At 42.7% G+C, this 21,560-nt stretch overlaps 1 protein-coding gene across 3 annotated transcripts in view; it reads left to right on the top strand.

The window, feature by feature from the left end:
- Nucleotides 1-21,560, top strand: part of Enox1 (ecto-NOX disulfide-thiol exchanger 1) — a 551,532-nt gene that overhangs the window by 520,704 nt on the left and 9,268 nt on the right. For all 3 annotated transcript variants that reach the window (XM_038310117.1, XM_038310118.1, XM_038310116.1), the window contains 2 exons: nucleotides 9,913-10,015; nucleotides 17,101-17,186. In XM_038310117.1, the coding sequence (XP_038166045.1) occupies nucleotides 9,913-10,015; nucleotides 17,101-17,186 (189 nt within the window). The remainder of the gene's footprint in view (nucleotides 1-9,912; nucleotides 10,016-17,100; nucleotides 17,187-21,560) is intronic.

Genomic DNA, 21,560 nt, shown 5'->3' with positions numbered 1-21,560 from the left:
TTAGATCGTGGGTGCCGGTGAACTATGACGCTAGGTCGTGAGGTGATCTCCACAGCTGATGGACACCACAGGTGCCTGATGTTGTGCTGGAGCAAGAGAGTAGAAGGGCACAGAGGCCACCAGACTAAGTAAACGAAAGACCCCTGGGAAAGAGTTTATGTTCTGGAGACTCTGTCTGGACTGTCATGCATGGAAGGGAATGAAAACAAAGGAAAGAACAGGCACAACTCTAGCTCTGCAGACTATCTGACCCATTCCTCTGTTGATGGAAAGAAACCCAGAGCGGTTCTGTAACTTAGCTACTGTGCACAGTGTCTCCGTGAACGTGGATGAGCAGTCTCTGCAGAGTGATTGATGACTTAGATTGCTCGGGGTGTATCTCCAGGAGGTGTGGTACAGCTACATCATACGTCTGTTCTATATTTAGTGTATTTTGTTGGTGTTGGTGTTTTGTTTTGAGGGACCTCCATGCTGATTTTCGTAGTTTCAGCATTAGTCTATATGCCCACCAGCAGTGTAACAGCTTTTCTTACCTAATTGGTGGGTTTTTGTTTGCTTGTGTTTTGTTTGTTTGGTTTTTTTTTTATGTTAGCCATTATAATTGGGGTGAGGTAAAATCTCTGTGTAGTTTTGATTTGCATTTCCTTGTTGGCAAAAGATACTGCGCATTTGTAATGTATCTTGTTTTTAGTGTCTTTTCTTTTGTTCATTGTTGATTGTGTTATTTGTTTTCTCCCCCTTTGGGGCTTAATTTTTTTAGTTTTTTTATATATTCTAGATGTCATTCAGCAAATCACATTCTGTAATCTGTTTCTTCATTCTGTTAATATTCCTGTTGCTATGTTTATACTTCCCAATATTATACATTCCTAGCTGCTAACTCTGATAATTTTATCCTTAGTTGTTAGAATATGTTCCAGAAAATCCTTGACTCTTGCTATGTCTGAGGTGTTTTGTCTGTTTTCCCTTTAGCAGTTTCAGATTTTCAGGGCTTCTATTAAGGTATTTAATTCATTCCAAATTTGTGTGTGTGTGTGTGTGTGTGTGTGTTTGTCTGTGTGTGTGTGTGTGTGTAGGGTGAAAGATATAGATCTAGCTTCATTCTTATTGTGTAAATATTTAATTTTCACAGCGCTATCGAGAGAAGGGGCTGTCTTTTCTCCAATGTATGTCTTTGATACTTTCGTCAAGAATTAGCTGGAAATATCTATGGGAATGTAGTCCTGGGCCATCAATTCTCTTTTATTGATCTCTCTGTTTTAGTGCCAGTACCACACTGTGGTTGTGCAGTCGAATTTGAAACCAAGTATAGCCTCAAGCATTGTTGGTTTTGCTCAAAATTGCTTTGGCTTTTGGGGACACATTGTGCTCTCATATGTGAATGGTGTCCTAGGAATTTGAATGGCGAGTGGATTGAACCTCTCAGTCGCCATCAGCAGAACACTCACCTTTACAGGGTGAGCACAGGAGGCCTTTCTGCTTTCTAGTGTCATCTACAGTCTGTATTTCCTTCAATGTTTTACATTTTTCATTGAATAAACCTCCTTGGCTTTATTCCTATGAGGATTTTGAAACAATTACGAGTGGGATTGTTTTCCTGGTTTTTTTCCCCTCAGCGTGTTTGTCCTAAGTATATAGACAAGCTATTGGTTTCTGCTTGTTGGTTTGTGTCCTGCAGCTTTGTTCAGTGCGTTTAGCAGACCTAAGAGTTTCCCAGTGGATTCTCACAAGTCTTTAAAGTATCGGGTTTTATCATCCACAGATAGGGCTGCTCTGACTCCTTCCTTTCCTATTTGTTTTCTTTTAAATTATTTCTCTTACTCTGACCCGGGCTTCAATGCTAAGATCTACCTATTTCTCCAGCGTCATCTACCAACGTGACTGCGGCATAGACCTTTGTAGTAATTGCTTGTTGTATCCCAAGTTTAGTGTCACTTCGTGTTCAGGTCCCGTGTGTGTGTGTGTGTGTGTGTGTGTGTGTGTGTGTGATAGTTTTTTGAAGTGACTGAAAGTGAAAAACTCATTTCAGTTGACAAGAGCAGGGAGAAAACACCTTTGTCTTACTCTAGAGAACATACTCCATTTCCCCGCTAGTGTAACACGGGGCGCAGCTGAGTTGTACACAGCCTTTCTTCTGCGCCTTTCTGCAGATGCTTTGAAGCCTTGTCCATTAACAATTCCCCCATTAGTCTCCTGCACTCCTCTGCCACCATCCGTGCTTAATCTGCTTCCACCTCCACTCTGAAACGTCCCAGATCTGGGGTATCATTTCTAGAACACCTCGTTGGCACATATAATATAATAGGCGGGAACAGGTAAAAACATAGCATATAAAATAGCTGTCTACTATCACTTCTAGTACTTAAACATATTAACACTAACTTTAACATTAGCACACATTAGCAAAATATGTGGCATATAAGGATAGCATTAGCAAAATATGTGGTTCCATACTAGTCGATCCGGATACCTGTGTGACCTTGAATTATACCTGTGGCAGGCTTAAGTGTAGAAGCTTAGACAATGTCTCTCCTGAGTGGTCACAAGTCTGTCTACTTCACTAATGATAGTATCGACCCACGTCTCTAGTTATCAGGCATAGACACGCATGTGACGATGGTGAAAATGCTCATATTCACTCTAGGAGATCCTGGAGACAATTCATCATAGGCTACAAGCACTCCTTAGAGTCTGTGCACTTGGTGAGTCCTGTCCCACTTTCCAGCAGAGTCTCCCCTCTTGAAGACTCAGATAAACAGAAGCACCCCAAAGCTGAAGAATCTGCCAAGTACAGCTCTCTGGCAGGCTCAGGTCCTCTGGATGGGTATGGATGCTACATGGGGAGGTGGATCCACCCCATAGCCACTGTCCCAATATTCAATAGTAAGGTGTGTTTCCATGGAAGGACAATCCTATCCTTCATCTTCACTGGACCACACCTACAGCATTATCAGAACAAGTCGTGGCTCTGTCTCGGTTGTAGCCAGTGTTACTCTGTAGCATTTGTTGGGGTCCTGTTCAAAGTCTCTACTTCTTCATGACTCCAGCACTTGAGATGGGGACAGGTATTGAACAACACCTGTGGGTGGTGTGGTCTGCTGTGCATCCCCCATCCCCTGCCAGCTGCTGACATGCTGGCTGGCCTCCATCACCCACTTCCCCTGTTCAGACTGGATCCTCAGCTGTGTACTGGCCCCAGGACACCACTCAGTCTTAGCAATTAATGTGGGCCTGTTGTCTGCTAAATTCTTGTGTGTAAATTTCATTTGTCCTCAGTTATTATCCAGGCTGTGAACGTATCGCCCTCTCTCAAAGACATTCTTTCCACTTAGCTTGGAGGTTCATCACTAATATTCTTTTATGATGCAGCCATCATCCTGGTTAATGTTCATCTACCTCTTTACTTCCTAATCCTCTCTTGGGAGATTTTCATAGAGACTCAGCCTGTGTTCTGCTAAGCAATCTTCCCTTCCCAGGCCTGCAAGCCCAGTGCCTGTCCCTGTTTATTCTTTGTGTATACCAGGCAGAGAAACCCACAGACTCCTTGAACCTGGTAACCCAGAAAGACAAAATGTACATAGTCCTCTGCTCTAATTGAGAAAGCCCAAGCTGAAAACGCTGCATGTTAGTTCATGCCCCAAAGAATTCCTGTTGCTATCCCCATTACTCTGTCAAATGCTCCATTCCCACATAAACTTTAAGGTTTGCTCTGTTCTAAAGGTCACAGTTTAAAGTGTTTCTGGGATGGTAAGATACCTCAGTGGTTCAGGGCACTTGCTGCTCTTTCAGAGGATCTGAGCTTTCAACTGCTTGTAACTCCAGCTCCAGGAGATCTGACAATCTCTTCTGGCCTTTGTGAGTGCCCGCACCCAAGTGTGCACATATACACATATATATTTTTAAAATCCTCTTTTAAAAAGGAAAGGTAGCATCTTTTATCAGGAATAACATTTTATGCACAGCTGCCCATTTATAACCTCAGACTATCCTAAATCCTGTTCACAAAGGGACCTCTCATTCTCTGTCTCTCCCTCTCTCCTCTGCCTCTTTGTGTGTGTATTGGGAGGAGCATGCATGTGCATGCACTGTTGTTAAACTTATGGTCTCACATGCTAGAGAAATAGTCTTGTTTTGATCCGCATACTCAGGTCTCATTTGGTACCTTCTTGTCAACAAATGTCTTTGCTCTGCCTATCATCCTATCATTGTGGTCCCTCTAACTCTGTGCTCACAATCTCCTCTTACTCAGCCTTGGCCATTCTGTCTTTAGCAGGTAAGCTTCATCTTCAACTGCGCCTCTGAAACGTTCACCAGATATCACCAACCACAATTTGGCAGGAGAACCTTCGTTCCTGGCACTTTCTAATCACTCGTGATTTTTACAAAATAGTAGGTCATGTGTTAAATTAAGCTCTGTTTTCCTTGGCACATGCTGAGGTTGTCATATGTGAACGCCATTAGATGAGATTCGTGTTCTTTGAATTCTCAGCATGCTCTCAATAATTTGTACTTTCTCACCATCTAGCAGAAGGAGTGTCCTTCACTCTTGTTCAATATGCTGACCTTTCTTTACGATCTGTCTTTTTTTATTAATAGTATTTATACATCTTTATGGGGTAGAATATGGTGATTTGATAAAAGAATACAATGCATAATAATCAGAGAGGAGTAATAAGCTCTTACATCTCAAGTGTTAATTATCTTTAACAAAGGATACAAAATGTATAACACGTATTTTTTGTGTATATCATACATGGCTACTATATTTTATATCATTTCTGCTTCTCCCTTTTTCCCCTCTAGTTCCTCCCACATCCCCCATCCCTCTCAAATTCTTCATCATCTCTAATTATAATCATTACATATAGGTATACATATAATAAATACAATCTGGAGTCCCTGTACTATTGCCATAGGTGTATGTGTTTGGAGCTTACCACTAGGGAATGGATAACCTATCAGAGAGATCGCCCCTAAAGATGACTGATTGTTCCTCTCTTGACAACTATTAGTTACCTTAACTCTTTATCTAGGAGTAGGGTCTCGTGAGATTTCCCTCATCCTCACTGGCGTGTGAACTGGTGTTTAGACTACCATAGTGTTGTGATTTCGTAAGTGCAACCTCCCTGTCAAGTGCAGAACTATGTCATAGCAGATCTCTGGTGCTCTGGCTCTTGGAACCCTTCTTCTCTCTTCTGTGATGCTCCCCGAGCTTTAGGTAGAAGGGCTGTGCTGTAGAGGTACTGGTTAAGTCAGGGGGTCCAACAATCACCTGCTTTTCTACATTTTGACCAGTTGTGGGTTTCATAATCATCTCCATCCTGCTATAAAAAGTTTGATGAGGGATGAGAAACACACTCATCTGCAGATAGAAGGATAATATTCAGAATGCAGTTGGGGATAATGGTAGTAGTATGTTCTCCTCTAGGATCTATGGCTTTATCAGCTAAGGGTTGTTACCTAGGTTTACAGTGCCAGGCATGAATTCCCTCCTATTGAGCAGGCGTTTAGTTCAATTAGGCTCCTGTTGGTTACTCCAAGATAGAAGTTCCACTATTGCACTTGTTGGAATACCTTGCTACGCTGGTCCTTATTGTGGCTCCTAGGCTGAGTAGCTGGGTAAAACTAATGATCATTTTTCTTCCTTGGCAGCTTACATAGCACTTTCAGATACTATAAAAGCTAGTCCGCAGGGAGGAAGCTTCTGAGTTAACTCTAGCTCAGTTCCTTCAAGTCCTGTGTCTAAAGCATTGGTGTCTTCAGAAATATGGTCTTATCTTCAAGTTCTGAGATACAACCAAGGGCAGTGACAATAGCCCATATTTAGAAGTCTCTTTGACTCCTCTGAATAACAAATGGGGGTGGGGGATGTTAGGTAATTTATTGATATTAAGGGGAGCATTCTCACCCCCAAGTGATATAACTCATTCAATATAGCATGTATATGTGTATAAACATAATCTGTGTATGTTATACATGTATTTTAAAGTAAACATAAAATACCTTCCTATGGCTTTTCAAACATCCTGTGTTATGTACCCCACCATGTTACCCTTCCTCCCACTTCCCAGTCAAATCCTTTGCTTCATGAGGCTTGCATTCTACTGTGCCCCTCTAGAGCCCCTTCTCCCATGCGGTGAACAGCTGCACGTCATCACACACCCCCTCCATGATTGCTGCTTCACCACAGGCCCAGGGCAACAAGGCCACGTGACCATCAGCCGAAACAACCATACCAGGAGTCCAGACAATCTTTCCTCCTTGTAAGGTTATTTTCTTACGTGTCTGTGGAGCAACATGGCTTTACCCCCTTCTTTGTAATTTAAGAAGACTTGATTTGTGGTCCTAACACATGATCTGGCTTGGGGAAATTGTAGCATGTTGGTCAGAGGAGTGTGTAGTCTGCTATTGGTGAGTGGACTGTTCTCACGTGTCTTTTAGGCTCTATCATATGGCTCGATTCCAGTATTTATTTGTTTTCTGTCTGGATGATTGAGAAAATTTGTTACTGAAGACCCCCATCTGTTACTGTATTGCAGACTGTTATATATCCTTTTAGGTGGTCCTGTGGTGGACTCGTATATATTTATAATTGTTTTGGCTTCTGCCAAGTTGTTTATTAATGTCTGATGACATTTTTGTCTGTCTTTGTGCTTTTTATTTAAACTATTCTTTATCTGGTGTGAGTATCATAATCCTGCTTTGGTTTTGGTTTCTATTTGTGTGCCATGTCTTTTTTCCAACCTTTCATACTGAGACCACAACAGTGGCATGAGAATTTTTGTAGATGTTTCTGTTTTGGGTAGCATATAGTTGGATCTTGATTTCTGGTTTTGTTATTGTTGTTTGATCTATTTGGCTGGTCTGTGTTTTCCAATTGAGAATTTAATCCCTCTACACTCAACATTGTTGATGATTAAAAACTCCCCCTCTTGTTTTGTTAATTGCTTCCTGCTTGTTGTGTGTATTCTTTGGGTTTCCTTCTGATGACTTACCTTTCTGACCTGTTGATGTTTTGTTCTCTTTCTCTTTTAGAGGACTATTCTTCTAACGAGTTTTATGGATCTGTGTGTTTTCATAAAGGTGCTACTGTCCTTTTGTTTCTAGTGTTCCATGTTAGATTCGTCTCATAGTGATGAATTCTGTGATTTTCCCTGACAGATTACCGGGTGCATGACTGGCAGGGTTTTTTTTTTCTTTTGGCAGAGGTTCTATTTTCTTTTAGGACTTTGGTTATGTCATCTATTCTTACTAGCCTATAAGGTTTATAAGGTTTCTTCTAAGAAACCTGTTGTAATCTAATGGGAATTCCCTTATATGTGACAGGAAGCTTTTGCTTGCTGTTTTTTGGTATTTTTATTTATATTGTACTTTTACCATCTTGTCTGTAAAGTGATTTTTATTGTTTTTTTGTTTTGGGTCAAATCTAACTGGGTCCATTGAGTTCCTTAGAGTTGAATGTCTGTACCATGTTGAAATTCAATATTACTTTTTGCTATTGCTTCATGAAGTAGATTTCTAATAATCCTTTCCTTCTGGAACTTCTATTTTCTCATTTCTTCATGTCGTTTTCTAAAATTTCCTTAGCATAATTCTTTTGTGTTCTTTCCGCGGACTTCCTTCAAACTGGGATTGTTTCTGGAGGGAGGGGTCTTCTTTGTTTCTTATATCCATACACCGATACCTGTGCATCTAGTGAAAGAATCGCCTCTTCTAATTTTATAAAGCAGTTTGCTTAGAAAAGTATTTTTGCTTTATTTACGTTGGATGTGTGGTGCCACTTGGGTAGGTCTTTTGGCTTTGTTATAGATGTGCTCTAAAGTGTAATCTGCTTGTGATTTGGTTGGCTATGATGATATCGGCAAATGCCTGTCAAATCTCACTGGTCTAGATGATAGTGATTCATGACTTTGAAGTTCACAGACGTTCCTAAAGGTGTGTGTTCTCAGGCATCACAGCATGTAGTGCTGATGGCAGCTGCCACAATCTTGATGACACAAGATGTAGATTAGACTGTCCTAAATCCAAGAATAAATACAAGTGACACCAAGGATGTAAGAAAAAATAGTCCCTGAGTCATAGAATGTGAAGGAGGCCCTCTCTGGGCCCCTTAGGATGAATGCAGGAGTGCCTGGGCCTAAAGAAACAACTGTTGCAGTTTTGAGTTACTGGATAGGAAAGACCTCTCCGGTTTCCCGTAGGATAAGCACAGTGATAGTAGGGTACATGGCACTGGTGACCCCAGTTTCATGGTGTAATTGCGAGTTGTTCTTGGGCTTGTAGTAAGTACTGTAGCCATTCCTCTGGAGCTGTGGAGCCTGGGTTGTCTTCCACAAGCCCCAAGAGACAAGTGCAGATGACACCAGCACTTTGGCATCAGTGTCTCTGGTCCACAGACCATGACCTGTGGAACATACCTTTCCTGTATCCCCTGGAGTGTATTCAGATGGTATTTGTGCTCGCCGTGCTATTACCAGTTTTCTTGCTGGTATATGATGTGGAGGAGACCATCCCCAGGACCTATGGGTACCACTAGAGCATTGGCATTTATAGCTGTAGGGAATGGATGAAGAGACAAGCATGGTCCACACTAGTAACCGCAGTGCCAAGGAGGAGACCTCCCCTAGTTCTGTGGGACTTTGTCCTAGGGGTCCGGCAGTCTGTTAGTCTTGAAGCCATAGGATTCTTGAGGGCCTGCCAGACACCCGTGAAGAAACACGGGTTTCAAAGCTTTTAAGGTAAAATGGTGTCCAGCAGTAACTCTTTTGATTGCTTGGCATCTAGACATGGGGAAAGTCTATGTACCTTCTTTGGAGCAACCAGACAGCCCACAAGCTGCTCTTAATCCTTTCTTAGGACCAAAGAATTCTGAAGCTTCCCCCACTTTTATGATTGGGTGGCTGGCACCTTGCCACTTACCTCTTTCTTACAAAGCAGAGTACTCCTGCCTCCCAGCCAGGGACCTAGTGTGAAAACTGCCATTTGCCCCACTCTGTAGGATGTCCTTCTGATGCCTTGTTGTATTTGGAGGTCCAGGAATCTTCCTTGCAGATTTCCAGTATTCTCCTTCATCTGCAATCACCTTCAATGCCTTGGTCCTCACCCATGGCAAGGTTGAGTACAAGGTGTGTGTATTCAACTATGCCAGATCTCCCTCCAGAGGAGGGAGCTGCCTTTCACTTAGCAACTTCCTTCCAAGAAGACTCAGCTTCCCTAGTGATTGTACGTATGGTATATATAGGCTATTAAATTTCCATTACAAAGCTTTCTATTTCAAGTCATAAATCAATACTGGGAGGATATGAGTTAAATATCTGTCTCTATCTTTAACTTTTAGATGATCATAAAAATAATCCCAGACAGCCCATTCTCAACATGCCACGCATACACGACTCTGTTTAATTCCCCATTGTTAAGTTAAAAAAAAAAATCTTCCCAGGCTTTGCCTCACCTGCCTTCCCCTCTTGCGTGCAAGAATCCATTCCTACTCAACTTCAAAACTCCACCTGCAGCTCTGCCTCCACTTCTGAAGCCCATCCTGTTGTCTGTGTTCACTCCGGCTAATCAGCCAGTCTTGTGCAAGCTTTGACACCTCCCCGCAAATGCCATGTTTAGAACGAAACATACTAACATGGCTACAGTCAAATACACAGCCTTTGTGAATAGAGGTGTTTGGTTTGTTTATTAATTTTTTTCAATTGCCAAAAATCTAAGATAGTTTAATGCCAAATTCACTACTCTGAGAGACTGTCTTGGTTGTTTGGAGCCTATTGAACAAATAATTAAAAGATTTTATCTGTACTTCTAAGAGGAAGTGATGGTCTGTTTCATAGAGTTTAAGAAACTTTTTTTTATTAAAATGCATGGGATCTACATAAACACCTACATGGCTTTTGTGTTTCTACTTTATAGGAAATCAATGTGTTGACAGTTGCATTGGTTAACCAAGACCGAGAGAATAATACTGAAAAAAGAAGCCAAGGCTTAAAATCTGAGAAGGAGGCCCTGCTGATAGGTAAGAAGTCTCCTTTTATTATCTATTTACAAAAATCATCCCCAGATAACCAACTTGGGCAGTATTTTAGTGATTCACTTACACCATGCTGACAATCGAAACAGCAGAGCCTCCAAATCGGAGGTCAAACTTACTTCGTCAAGATTACCCAATGCACATTTCAAGTGAGTGTCATGCAGACTGGCTGAGCTTCCTCTCATCAGGAACTGGGAACATTAGGTAGTTGTTGGACAGAAATCAAGGTTCAAGAAAATAGGTGTTAATTTGCATCTTTTGGGTCATAAATCTGAATTTTAAAATTTAAAAAGAGGTCTGATTAGTTCTTGTCCAAAAGTTCATAAGCCAACCCAAATTTGTAGGCAGTTTTGAACCTGGAGATGAGCCTATAAGCCCCTTAGCAGAGGCTGCACCCCAAAGGCAGCCCCAAAGCCAGACGCATAAAGCTGATTATTGATTGCTCTATCCAGAGTGATGACGTCCAGATAATCAAGAGATTCTAAACCAGACTCCCATGTCCATGTGGACCATTTAGCCAAACGAACAAGAGAAGCTGGCCCCTAATAAAGAGAAAGAGTGAGAAAGTAATTGTTAACTGCAATATCCTCTTTCCCTGAAAGATACTGCTAGGTTGGCTTTTTCTTTGTCTGGGCTGAGGCAGAACTCTTTATTTCTTCAGTCTTTATCCGGTTGGTGCAAGCAGCATGCTTACTCTTCCAGAAAAATGTCCTTGGGGGTGGTGTGTTGGTAATGTGCTTGGGACCCCACCTTACAGACCCCTCCCAACCCAAGAAGAAAGGACTGTTCTTCACCTGAGACACACAACCTTGGTCCAGGCTGCACCTTAGCGGAGACCGCAGTGTGGGTTCCAGGTTCAGTCTGGCTCCTCTGCAGAGTGGTCGGTTAATGGGGGGGGATGGAGGCCACAGCACACACGGGCAAACTGTTCTCCCCCAGGCCATTATCTGGCAGACGCAACAGCCTCTAAATACTGCATCAGCTCTCACCTGAAAATGACGGGTTCACCGAGGCCTGCAGAAGCTGGCACAGGGGGAATTCAATTCAAGAGGTAGTCCAAACTTCATCCATCACATATAGATTTTTCAACTACGAGGTTATTGAATATGACATCAACTTAGAGATACTCCAAGGGAAACCAATTATTTTCTCTCTCTCTCTCTCTCTCTCTCTCTCTCTCTCTCTCTCTCTCTCTCTCTCTCTCTCTCTCTGATGATATACAGCTGTAATAATATGCCGTGCACACATCTCAAAAGACATGCTGATGTGCTGTCATTCCCTGAGACCCAAAACGAGCCCATATGTAGTTGCTAACTGGCCTCTTCTCCCCTCCAAAAATAGTTCCAACTCCAACAACTGTTTGTTTTATTCTTTATGACTAAGATATGATTATTGCCCCCACAATGCTCTATGACCAGACTCAAAACAATCCCTAGAAAACTGTCTAGAAGTGTGAAGAATAGGGACCAACAGGCCTCCACTTTAATTTCCTTCTCACTGGAGGTTGCCTCCTGTTACAAGGAGCAGGGACCCTTGTTTATCTCTGCCGCCTGGCTAGCTTAGCCCCCAAAATAACAACACAGAAACTGTATTCATTAAAACACTGCTTGGCCCATTAGCTCTAGTTTCTTATTGGCTAATTCTTACATCATAATTTAACCCATTTCTATTAATCTGTGTATCACCACATGACTGTTGCTTACCAGCAAGATTCTAACCAGCGTCCGTCTCAGGCAGAAGATCCATGGCGTCTCCCACTCTGCCCTTCTTCCCAGCATTCAGTTCTGTCTTCTCTGCCTACCTAAGTTCTGCCCTATCAGGCCATTATTCATCAACCAATGAAATTGGTTAATTAACCAATGAAAGCAACACATGAACAGAAGAACCTCCTCCACCAGCCTCCTATTGTATTTTATATTCTCCTTGGAGAATGCATTCCATTTGTGAGGTCTCCTAAATAGTTCTGTGTATAAAATATACATATAGTATAAGGTATGTGTGTAGGTTACACATGTTTACATGCACACATTTTAGTCAGTTTTCACAAAATTTTAAATACGTGCTTAATTATTATACATTCTAAATTATTCATAATTGTGTGCGTGTATGCAAATACCCATGGAGGTCAGAGGAGTTAGATGCTCTGGAAGCTGAAGTAAGAGGCAGTTGTGAGCTCCCTGACATGGATGCTGGGAATCAAGCATTGGTCCTCTGTAATATACAATCTTAACTGCTGAGCCATCTCTCCAGCCCCCAGTTATTGTACATTGATGGGAATAGACAGGGAGGTTTAGTTTATAGCTTTCTATCTCTGCTAACGTCTTCAGTCTCAGAACAAAGAAATTAGCTATTATAGTGTAATAGAAAGAAAAATATGAGGATGTCGGTATCTTCAAAAAAGCATGAGCAGAGACTGAATGTTCCCCTCGTGGTCTGTCTTGGAGCCAGCCTACCTGTAAACGGTGGATTTTAGTAAAAGAGAACAAGGCATAAACTCGTCTCAAATCACTGCATGTGAACCTTTCTGCTATAAAGGATGTTGGGGACGGTAGTGTTTGATCAAAACAAATGACTAATTTCTCCTTCAATTCTCTATTGGTACTTTACCTTCCTCTAGTGATAGCATGGCAAAAGATACAACTTCCTCCCCAAGCCCACCTTCTAGATAGCCGTATTTATATTCTTATAAAATTTAGAATTAAATGACAGCAATCCTCCTGACTCCCCAAAAGGATTATGGAGAAGTATCTTCCAGCAGGGCAGTGGCTGTTGTGGAAGGCTGCCATTGCCTCTGTTATGAAGCCCCCACCATCTTAGTTACTGTCCATGGCACTATGGTGAGGTATCCCGATACAAGTGGCTTAAGGGAGAAAGGACTTATTTGGGCTCACAGTTTTGAGGTGACAGTCCATTATGGTGGAGACACAGCAGCAGGAGCATGAGGCATGATCACGTGGTACCCACAGACAAGAAGCAGCCAGACACAAATGCTTGTGCTCAGCTTTCTTTCTCCTTTTTTTACTTCATCCTTAGAGCGTTCCAGACAGTGTCTCTCGATTATACCCACCACCCATTCTTACCCCCAACTCCTTCCAGATCTTCCTCCACATCTGTTTGAGGAATCCACCTTGCAGCAGCCATCTTGGTCCTCTGGCTTTTGCAATCTTCCCCCCACCCCCACCCCACCTCCCGTGATGCTTGCAGAGCCTTATATATGGCGAGTGCCTGGTTAATGTGTGAATCTGGGTAGTTATCCCACAGTCAGTCAGACCTGGTTAAAATGAAGAGACCAATTATTTTAGTCTACTGCATAAAGAAGAAGAAGAAGAGGAGGAGGAGGAGGAAGAAGAGGAGGAAGAGGAGGAGGAGAAGAAGAAGGCTCCTCGATGAGAGCTGAGAACTACACTTAGCTGCACTAGCAGGATATAAGTATTTACAGCACAGTTAGAAAGGACGCTGGCTTAGAAAAGTAGCAAGATGTGGGTTCTCCCCTAGGTCCCATGTCCTCACCAGCCACAAGTGTTTGGCTAAATTACCAGAGCCAGGCATAAATTCCTTCCTATCAGTGGGTGTTAAGTCCTAATAAGGGGCTATTAGTTACTGTTGCGTCTCTCAGAATATCTTGCTGTGCTGGCCGTTGGTGTGGTTTGTGACATTAGAACTGGATAGGATATAGATACATTTCTTCCTGGAGGCTTGCATGGCTTCTTCTGGTCATCAGGGAGGAGACTTCCAGGTCAGATCTAGACGGATTCCTCTAAATTCTGTGTGTGACGTGTGTTGTGACTTCAGGAACAGGATCGTACTTTCTTTTTCTGGAAGGTATCAAAGGCACATCAATTATCATAGCTTCAATTCTCTGTGTGTGTGTGTGTGTGTGTGTGTGTGTGTGCATGTGCGTGTACGTGTGTGTGTGCGCATGTGTGTGTAATTTTAAGCAACCATAAAATAATGTAACCTCCTATGGATTTCTCAATATCTAAATGTGAGCTGCAGCCCTCTTCAGCTAACCCTAGCCCTGCCTGCTTGTTCCAAACTCAGGCCCTTGCACTGCCCAAGGACTGTGCATAGACTTACTGAGCCTTGGTGTGGTCGGCTCCATCACATCTCCCGCTGGAAAGAAGCCTGTGTTTGGCCTCTCAGTGTAAAAAATAGCTCCACAAACCCTGAGGACACCTTGTGTTCTGTCACGGGCTTTCTCTTGGTCATGCTTATCACCATAGATCATGCTTATCACCATATGAAAATATTTTCTTTACTTTTAATATTTGCGCCTCCCATCTGTGTTGGTCATCTAGACTGACAATCCACGGAAATGGCCCTTTTTCTGTCCTGCACAGACCCGTGCCCAGCACCTTGGTGTCATACAGCCACAGAGTGCTTAAAATGAAACACCGGAGCTGTGTGGTTGTGAGGAGCAGTACTAGCACTGTTTGGTTGATTTAAACACTACCAACTTGGTCTTAGTGAGGTTCAAAACAAGGATAAAACGGATGGTCCTGACAGAACGCTCTCACGTAGCCCACTGGAATGAGCCTTCCAGATGGGATCTGCCGCTCCTTACACAGAGCTGGCTTGCATTTTCTCAAGTAGCTTTTAGGGCTCTGAGACATGTAAAAGGCCCCAGTAGGACAACATCTGCTCCTTTTATCCCAGTTAGATTGTCGGCTTACAAATGAGTTTTGCACTACCGGGCACACTGTTTTAAGTAGACAGGCCTGCTGCTACTCACAGAAATAAGACAGGGCAACAGAGCCCACCTGCTCAGCTACCTCAGTTCCCAGGGTTCCTCTCACCAGCATGGAAGCTGTTCCCAGAGTGCCAGACAGGAGTGTATGGGGACCTGCTGGCACTTTTCAGTAACTTCAGAGTTATAACACCCTTCCCTTTTTTTTCTTTAAGAGAAACTTTTTCTTTATTTTGCTTTATTCTTGAGAATTTCAAATATGTGTGTGTGTACATACACACACACACATACATATATATATACACAATGAAATATGATCATAGCTACACACCAATTTCCTACCTCTAACTCTCTCCATACTTCTTCAACACATACATCCTCCTCCTAACTTCATATCTGTTTTTTAGATTATTTTTGTTGTTGTTTTGCATGTGTGCGTACCTTTCTAAGTTCATCCAGTTTGTGCTGCCTGTATTTGTTGGGGGGGGGGGAGGGTGGGCACCCAGTGGAGCACGAGAAACCTACCGGTGGCCAGGGCACTAAGATCTACCCAGCCTCTCCTCCTCCACTGCTGTGTACTACTCATAGCTCCTCTGTAAGGGGTGGAGCCTGTCAATCATCTGCCCCATCTCTGCCAGGGTGTGGACTGGCACCGAGATATTCAGGTCCAGGGCTGCTCTCAGTCTCTCCCAGAGAAGCCTCTTGCCACAGTAAGCAGCAGTCGGTGGAGGAGATGCATAGCTGGTCCTAGTGCTGAGAGTGAGCGATGGGGCTCTAGGCCTAAGTGCAGGACATCTATCGACACTGCAGAGGGGGCACACTGGGGGTGGGGGTGGGGTAGAAAGCATGTAAGAGCCAGGGGACAGGGAGGAGGATTGTGAACTGTGTCTTGTAGACCTGACATGGCTATCGTATGCACGCGTTCACAGCCACGGTTACCAACATACCACCTGCATAGCTATCCCTTTTCTGTTCCTGGGAACAACTCAGTTCCTTTCAAGAAGAAATAGAGACTTAGTTTATGAAACTACTCACAACTGAATCTGATTTTTGAAATGAGAAAACCAAGCATACAGAACATAGAAACTGCATTTTCTCAGTGGTCACTTAGAGACGTTAAGATCACCGTCATCACCTATGATGGTCCCTATTATGTCATAAAACTGTAGATCAGAGAAAGAAAGATCTGCATGGACTCAGAATAGAAGGCGAGCAGTCAGTCTGAGAATACTGACAGTTCAGGTTGGTGGAGATGTAATGTTCCTGCCATCCTCACATAAACCTCATAAGCACAAACCTCCAAAGACAGTCATCAATAGTGCTCAGCTGGACTCTGCAATTCTCTGTCCTTAGCCTGAGGATAAACTGGGAACTTGTCTCTGAAATCTGCCTGGCACCCACCCATGAGCACCCAGCAAATCACAGAGAACAAACACCATCCCTTGTCAGTTCAAGGCCCCTGCAAATGTAGGATAGCCTCCTGCTTGGCCGGTGCTGGCCCTGAGCGCATTTTAGGCAGGTGACCTTTGACCCCCTAGCATCGGCTCTCACAGTACACAGTCTAGGAGATGTAATACACCTCAACCCTGATTAAAGCCTTTAAAGTGTCCATCTAAGCTCAACCTTTTCACAAAAAGCAGGACACATCTTCGGAGCTGACTCTCTCACTATTTTGCTTTTGGACCTGGGAGCAGCGAAGGCGGGAAGATCACGCTTTTCAGTTTGGCCCTGACACCGCTATCCAGCCATTAGCTGGGACAACCCTGCTGGTGGGTCCTGTGACGGAAAGGTGCCTGTTTTCAGACCTTTGCAGTGATCCTGTGTGTCACAGCCGAGAAGGCAGAGCACAGGCTCCCCCCACCACACACCACATACACATACACCACACGCAGCCACAGTCTGTGGAAGCTGCACAGTATGAGGTGCACAGAGAACACGTCGGGGTGTGGACTGCACACATTTCATAACCACCAGCCGTTGTTATCAAGGACACTCGAGACAGCGTGATCCCTGACAAAACCGTCTGAGCTACTTTCAGACCACAAAGTCCACTGAGAGAAAAGAGATCATTTAACCTTCCCCAAACTACAGTTTCCGATTGGTAAGCCAAGCATGAACTTGGTGGCTGAACTGCTTCCAGGGGTCTCTATTCATCTGTGCATCATCCCAGGGTCTAGCCATGTTGACCACTGACGTCCCCATCCCACGAGAGCGTGTATTCTCTTTGCCATGTCACCGTTACTGTCTGTGGAATGTACTGTTTCTGGAGGCTGGCTGAGAGGGGTTGGAAATGGCCGGAAGTCTGTGAGACTGGATGGCCTTCATGAAGTGAGCCTCCCACTGTCCTCCAAATAACTTCCAGTGTCGGTCTTTTTCCATCCAGGCATCATATCAACGTTTCTTCACGTTCACCCTTTCGGAGCCAATATAGAGTATCTGTGGTCATACATGCAGCAGCTGGACTCTAAGGTAAATTGTTTCTTTGACTGCACTTTCCCTGTCAGAATTTAGCATATCGCCTGCTTGCTGCCGGCGGACGCTGTGTGAGCGGCATCAGTAGAGAGCCACATGGCAGCACCTCTCGGAGGACCCATGGCTTTGGCAGGCAGCTGTCAGCTCCTTGCTTTTGTCTTTATATGACGAGAAATCAGTTATTCAAAGTGACAATGGCTTGTCACTGTCAAAAGATGCCCAAGTGCTTTGAAAAGCTTGGGAGAGATTGGAAAAGTCCAGATTGGCCCCGAAAGTTTCCGAGACCAGGAGGAAGGTGCGAGTGGCTAGCGAGGCAGGTCCCTTAGGCCATGTCCACACAAGAGTCCATGTTAGAAACTTCACATGGAGGGACCGTCATCGTCAATAGCTTAAAGATCTGATGGGATGCTCAAGAAAATGCCATCAATAGCCATTTTTAATGTTATTATCTGGGTGTTAAAAAGTAAAGACTGTCGAGCTTTCGTCAGCTATGTGTGTCCCTGCAGGGCCCCCCTCGGCATCAGACACTATCATGCCGTTTTCCTGAAGCTCGGCTTTCTCGTCTGATAAAGAGCAGTGTTTTGGAAAAGGTGCAATTTCTGTGTTAAAATGAAAAGTTGAGAGGGGCTGCTATTGGTGAAGCCACACCCTTTACCAGGGCTGGCAGGGAGAGCCACAAGAGGGTTGATCACAGCAGCTAATGAAGTAACCAGAGAGATGGCTGGGAGCCAGGGGAAACTGCCCTAAAGACGGTGAGAATAAATAGAAGCGCCACCATCAGGCAAAGAAGAGGCTGTGGACCTTGTTTGACCAGCCCCTTAGCCTGCAGCTCTGGGTCGGTGGTTAGCAGGGATTACAGGATTACATCACCACGCAGCGTCCTCATTTGCTGAGGATGACTTTACCTGCACATGACCACAAAGCAGCTTGATCTTTAAGTAGACCTGAGATTCCTCCTTGGAGAGGAATCATCTGGAGCTGCTAGTGGTTTCTAGTTGGATATTTGTGCCTTTTAATGAAAGACGAAAGGAGTTAGATTTTAGGCTTTAAATGTTTCCCGTTCATACATATTAATTGTACAGATTAGGGCAGTTTAGAGTGGTATTTTCCTAAATTCTCGCAGTGTGGATTGATCAGCTACTCTCTCATTACCCCCTTCCGGAGAACTAGTAACGGCTATTCCACTTAACATTGAGCGCTTGTTTCCAGATTGTAGAAGTTAGCTCGATTCAGGAAATAACCAGGCTAGATAAAAGATAAAACAATTATAGTTTTATTTATTATAAAGGGAAAAATCACAAAACAGGAACGAGAAGTCCAAGCTCAGCTGTGCTGCGAGGGAACCACAGAGAGAGAGGGCATCTGGGCAGTGCACCCATTTTTTTCTGGGTCCCAGAAAGCCACATCCTAACTTGGTCCCACCTCTTAAAGATAATTGGTTAACAACGCTTCCACAGCACCTGCCTTTCAGTGCTGGCTTATTTTACTTAATGTCTAAGATTTCACTCTTTATAGATGAATAATTCTATACCATGTATCTATTAATCTGTTAATTGAAGCCCAGGCTGATTATATCATATAGCTATTATGAATATTATAGTAGGACACATGCCACCCAGGCTGATTATATCACATAGCTATTATGAATATTATAATAGGACACATGGGTAGGGAAGTATTTCTATATCCTGAGATTTCTTTGGTAAATACCCAGAGTGGTATAGCTTGATCATGATATTCTACTTTTAATTTTTTTCAAGATTTATGTTATATCTATAATTGTTTGGCCTGCATGTATATACACATGAGTGTGAGGTACCTGCAGAGGCCAGAAGAGGGTGGGTCCCATGGAAGTAGGCTTACACATGGCTGTTAGCTAGCATGTAGGTGCTGGGAATCAAACTACAGTTCTCTGGAAGAGCAGTTAGTGCTCTTAAACCCCGAAATAGCCACTCCCTAATGATTTCCATGGTGGATGGACCAAGTTACAGTCCCACCAGTACCATAAAAGCTTCCTTTTTCCCATGTCCAGCGTTTGTTATATGTCTTCCTTAATAACCGTTCTAAATAGGGTGAGAAAGAATCTCCTTATAGTTCTGATTTGCATTTCTGTGATAGCCAAGGATGTTAAACATTTTTTAAAATTTTCTTTATATACTGACCAGTCACACTTTTATTGAAAGCTGTTAGTTCAGTTCACATGCCCATTTACTACTGATTGAATTATTTCTCTTTATTATTGTTACAGCAATCGGAGTCCATTTAGTGCTGTTCCAATGTGTATATTTTAGGAATGATCACTGATCTTGGATAATCAATTAGAGATTCATCCTTGGGAAAGACTAAATTATTCCTTTCTCAATAGTCATTAATTTCTGTAGTTTTTCATCTAGGGTTGGGGCCTTGTTAAATTTGGCATGTCATCGCAACTGGTACTGTCATTGCTCAGGTGTTGTGTAGGCTACTGTATTGTTGAGATTACATGAGTGAAGGTTTCCTGTCATGCATAGAAGAGACTATCCCATAACGTGCATCCTCTGGCTCATAAAATATTTCCATCCCTCTTTTGCAATGTTTCCTGAGCCTTAGGTGTAGGGCTGTGTTGTAGATGTTCCCATTGGAACTGGGCATGGGTAGTTCTTCTTTGCATTTTGACCATTTGCGGCTTTCTGTAATGGTCCCTGCTGCAAAAAAGAAGCTCCTGGATGAGAAGCAAGAGCTACACTTGTTTGTGGGTCTAAGGAAGTATGAACACTTAGAAATTACCGTGGTTTAGGAAAGTGTGGTAGTATGTTGTCCTCTGGGTTCCATGGGCTCGGCAATAGATAGTTGGCTAGGTTTATAGTAGGCATGAATTTTCTCCTGTTGAGCAGATTTTCATCCAATTAGAGAGCTGTTGGTTACTGCCAAGATCTAAGTGCCACATTGTACCTTTGGAGATGTCTTATCGTCTAGTCTTTATCTGAGTAGGTTCTGGGTAGCTGCATAGCACCTTCAGACACTATGGAGAGCTAATCCTCAGGGAGGAAGCTTCCAGATCAGTTCTGACTTGATTCCTGAAAGGCCTGAGTTCAAGGTCAGGGAAAGCAACCAAGAGCAAGGCATATCCTAGAATTGTTTTGTTTGGTTGGGATTTTTTAATTCCCCTGACCAACAACTCAAAAGGAGATTTATCCTGCTTGGTATTAGAGTTTTTGTTAGATAATTTATGGTCCTTGAAAGTGACATAACTTTATATATCCACATGTTTTTTGTATATTATATGTAAGCATAAACTATAATTCCCTATGATTTTTTCAAATATCTTTAGTGTTATTTGTCCCTTTTACCTCTCTTTTATATTCTCCCCCTATTTTGCTTTTTCCCCTTTATGGTACCTGTATGTGTGTGACGCTATTCATGGGCACACACAAAGAAAGATCTATTCACCCCAGATAGGAAACCAATGACAGATCACAATAAGGACACCACCAAAGTCCAAACTGGAGCATCAATACTTTTATTGGTGTTATTTATCAGAACAGAGATGACAAAGACAGCTGCATCACTGAAAGCTCGTCTGAAATTGTTTCTCAGAAGTCCTTACTGCTTTATATACACTTGGGGACGGAGGGGACTCGTGAATCTGATCAGTTCCAGGGATTTCCTGAAACTATTAACTTATATTGTTTCTTATATCAAATGTTTTCAGCATTTCCCCATTTTGTATGATGTGAGTTATGGGTTTGTCATGTACAGCCTGTATTATGTTAAAATATAATATATTCAGAAACTTTATGATGAGGGACATTGACTTTTATCATATGTGTTTCCTACTTGGATTATTATTTATTAATATGATAAGTTGCATTTCTTGATTTGCATATGCAGAATCACTCATAACTTCATCATTGTCATGATACTGATCTTTTTGGAATGCTACTAAATTCAATTGGCTAGTATTTTCTTTTTTTGCATCAGTATTTATCAGGGATTTTTTTATTGTGTCCTTGTGAGGTTTTGGTAATAGGGATAGTTCTGGCTACATAGAGTTTGGCAAGGTTTTTGGATTTCAGTTCTTTAGAATATTTCAAGACGAATAACCCCTCAGAAACTTTGTAAGATTCAGTAATGAAGCCATGTGACCCTGGGCTTTTTGTTCTTGGTAGATATTTTAGTATGGATCCCATATCATTGCTCATTACTGGGTTAGTAAGGTTTATTTCTTTGTGGTACAATTTAGGTGGATCACTTGTGACCATTTTCTTCTTAATTGTATTTAAACTATAGTATATTGAATTTCTTGAGTTTTTTGTATAATCAACTTTTGAGTTCTTCAGTAGATATTCTGTTTATTTTAATTGCTTTGGAATGTATAGTCCTTGTGTCCCT

This window comes from Arvicola amphibius, chromosome 13 (genome assembly GCF_903992535.2).
Source record: "Arvicola amphibius chromosome 13, mArvAmp1.2, whole genome shotgun sequence".
Classification (NCBI taxonomy): domain Eukaryota; kingdom Metazoa; phylum Chordata; class Mammalia; order Rodentia; family Cricetidae; genus Arvicola; species Arvicola amphibius.
The sequence above is the reverse complement of the archived record's forward strand: the minus strand, read 5'-3'. Positions and strand labels throughout refer to the sequence as shown.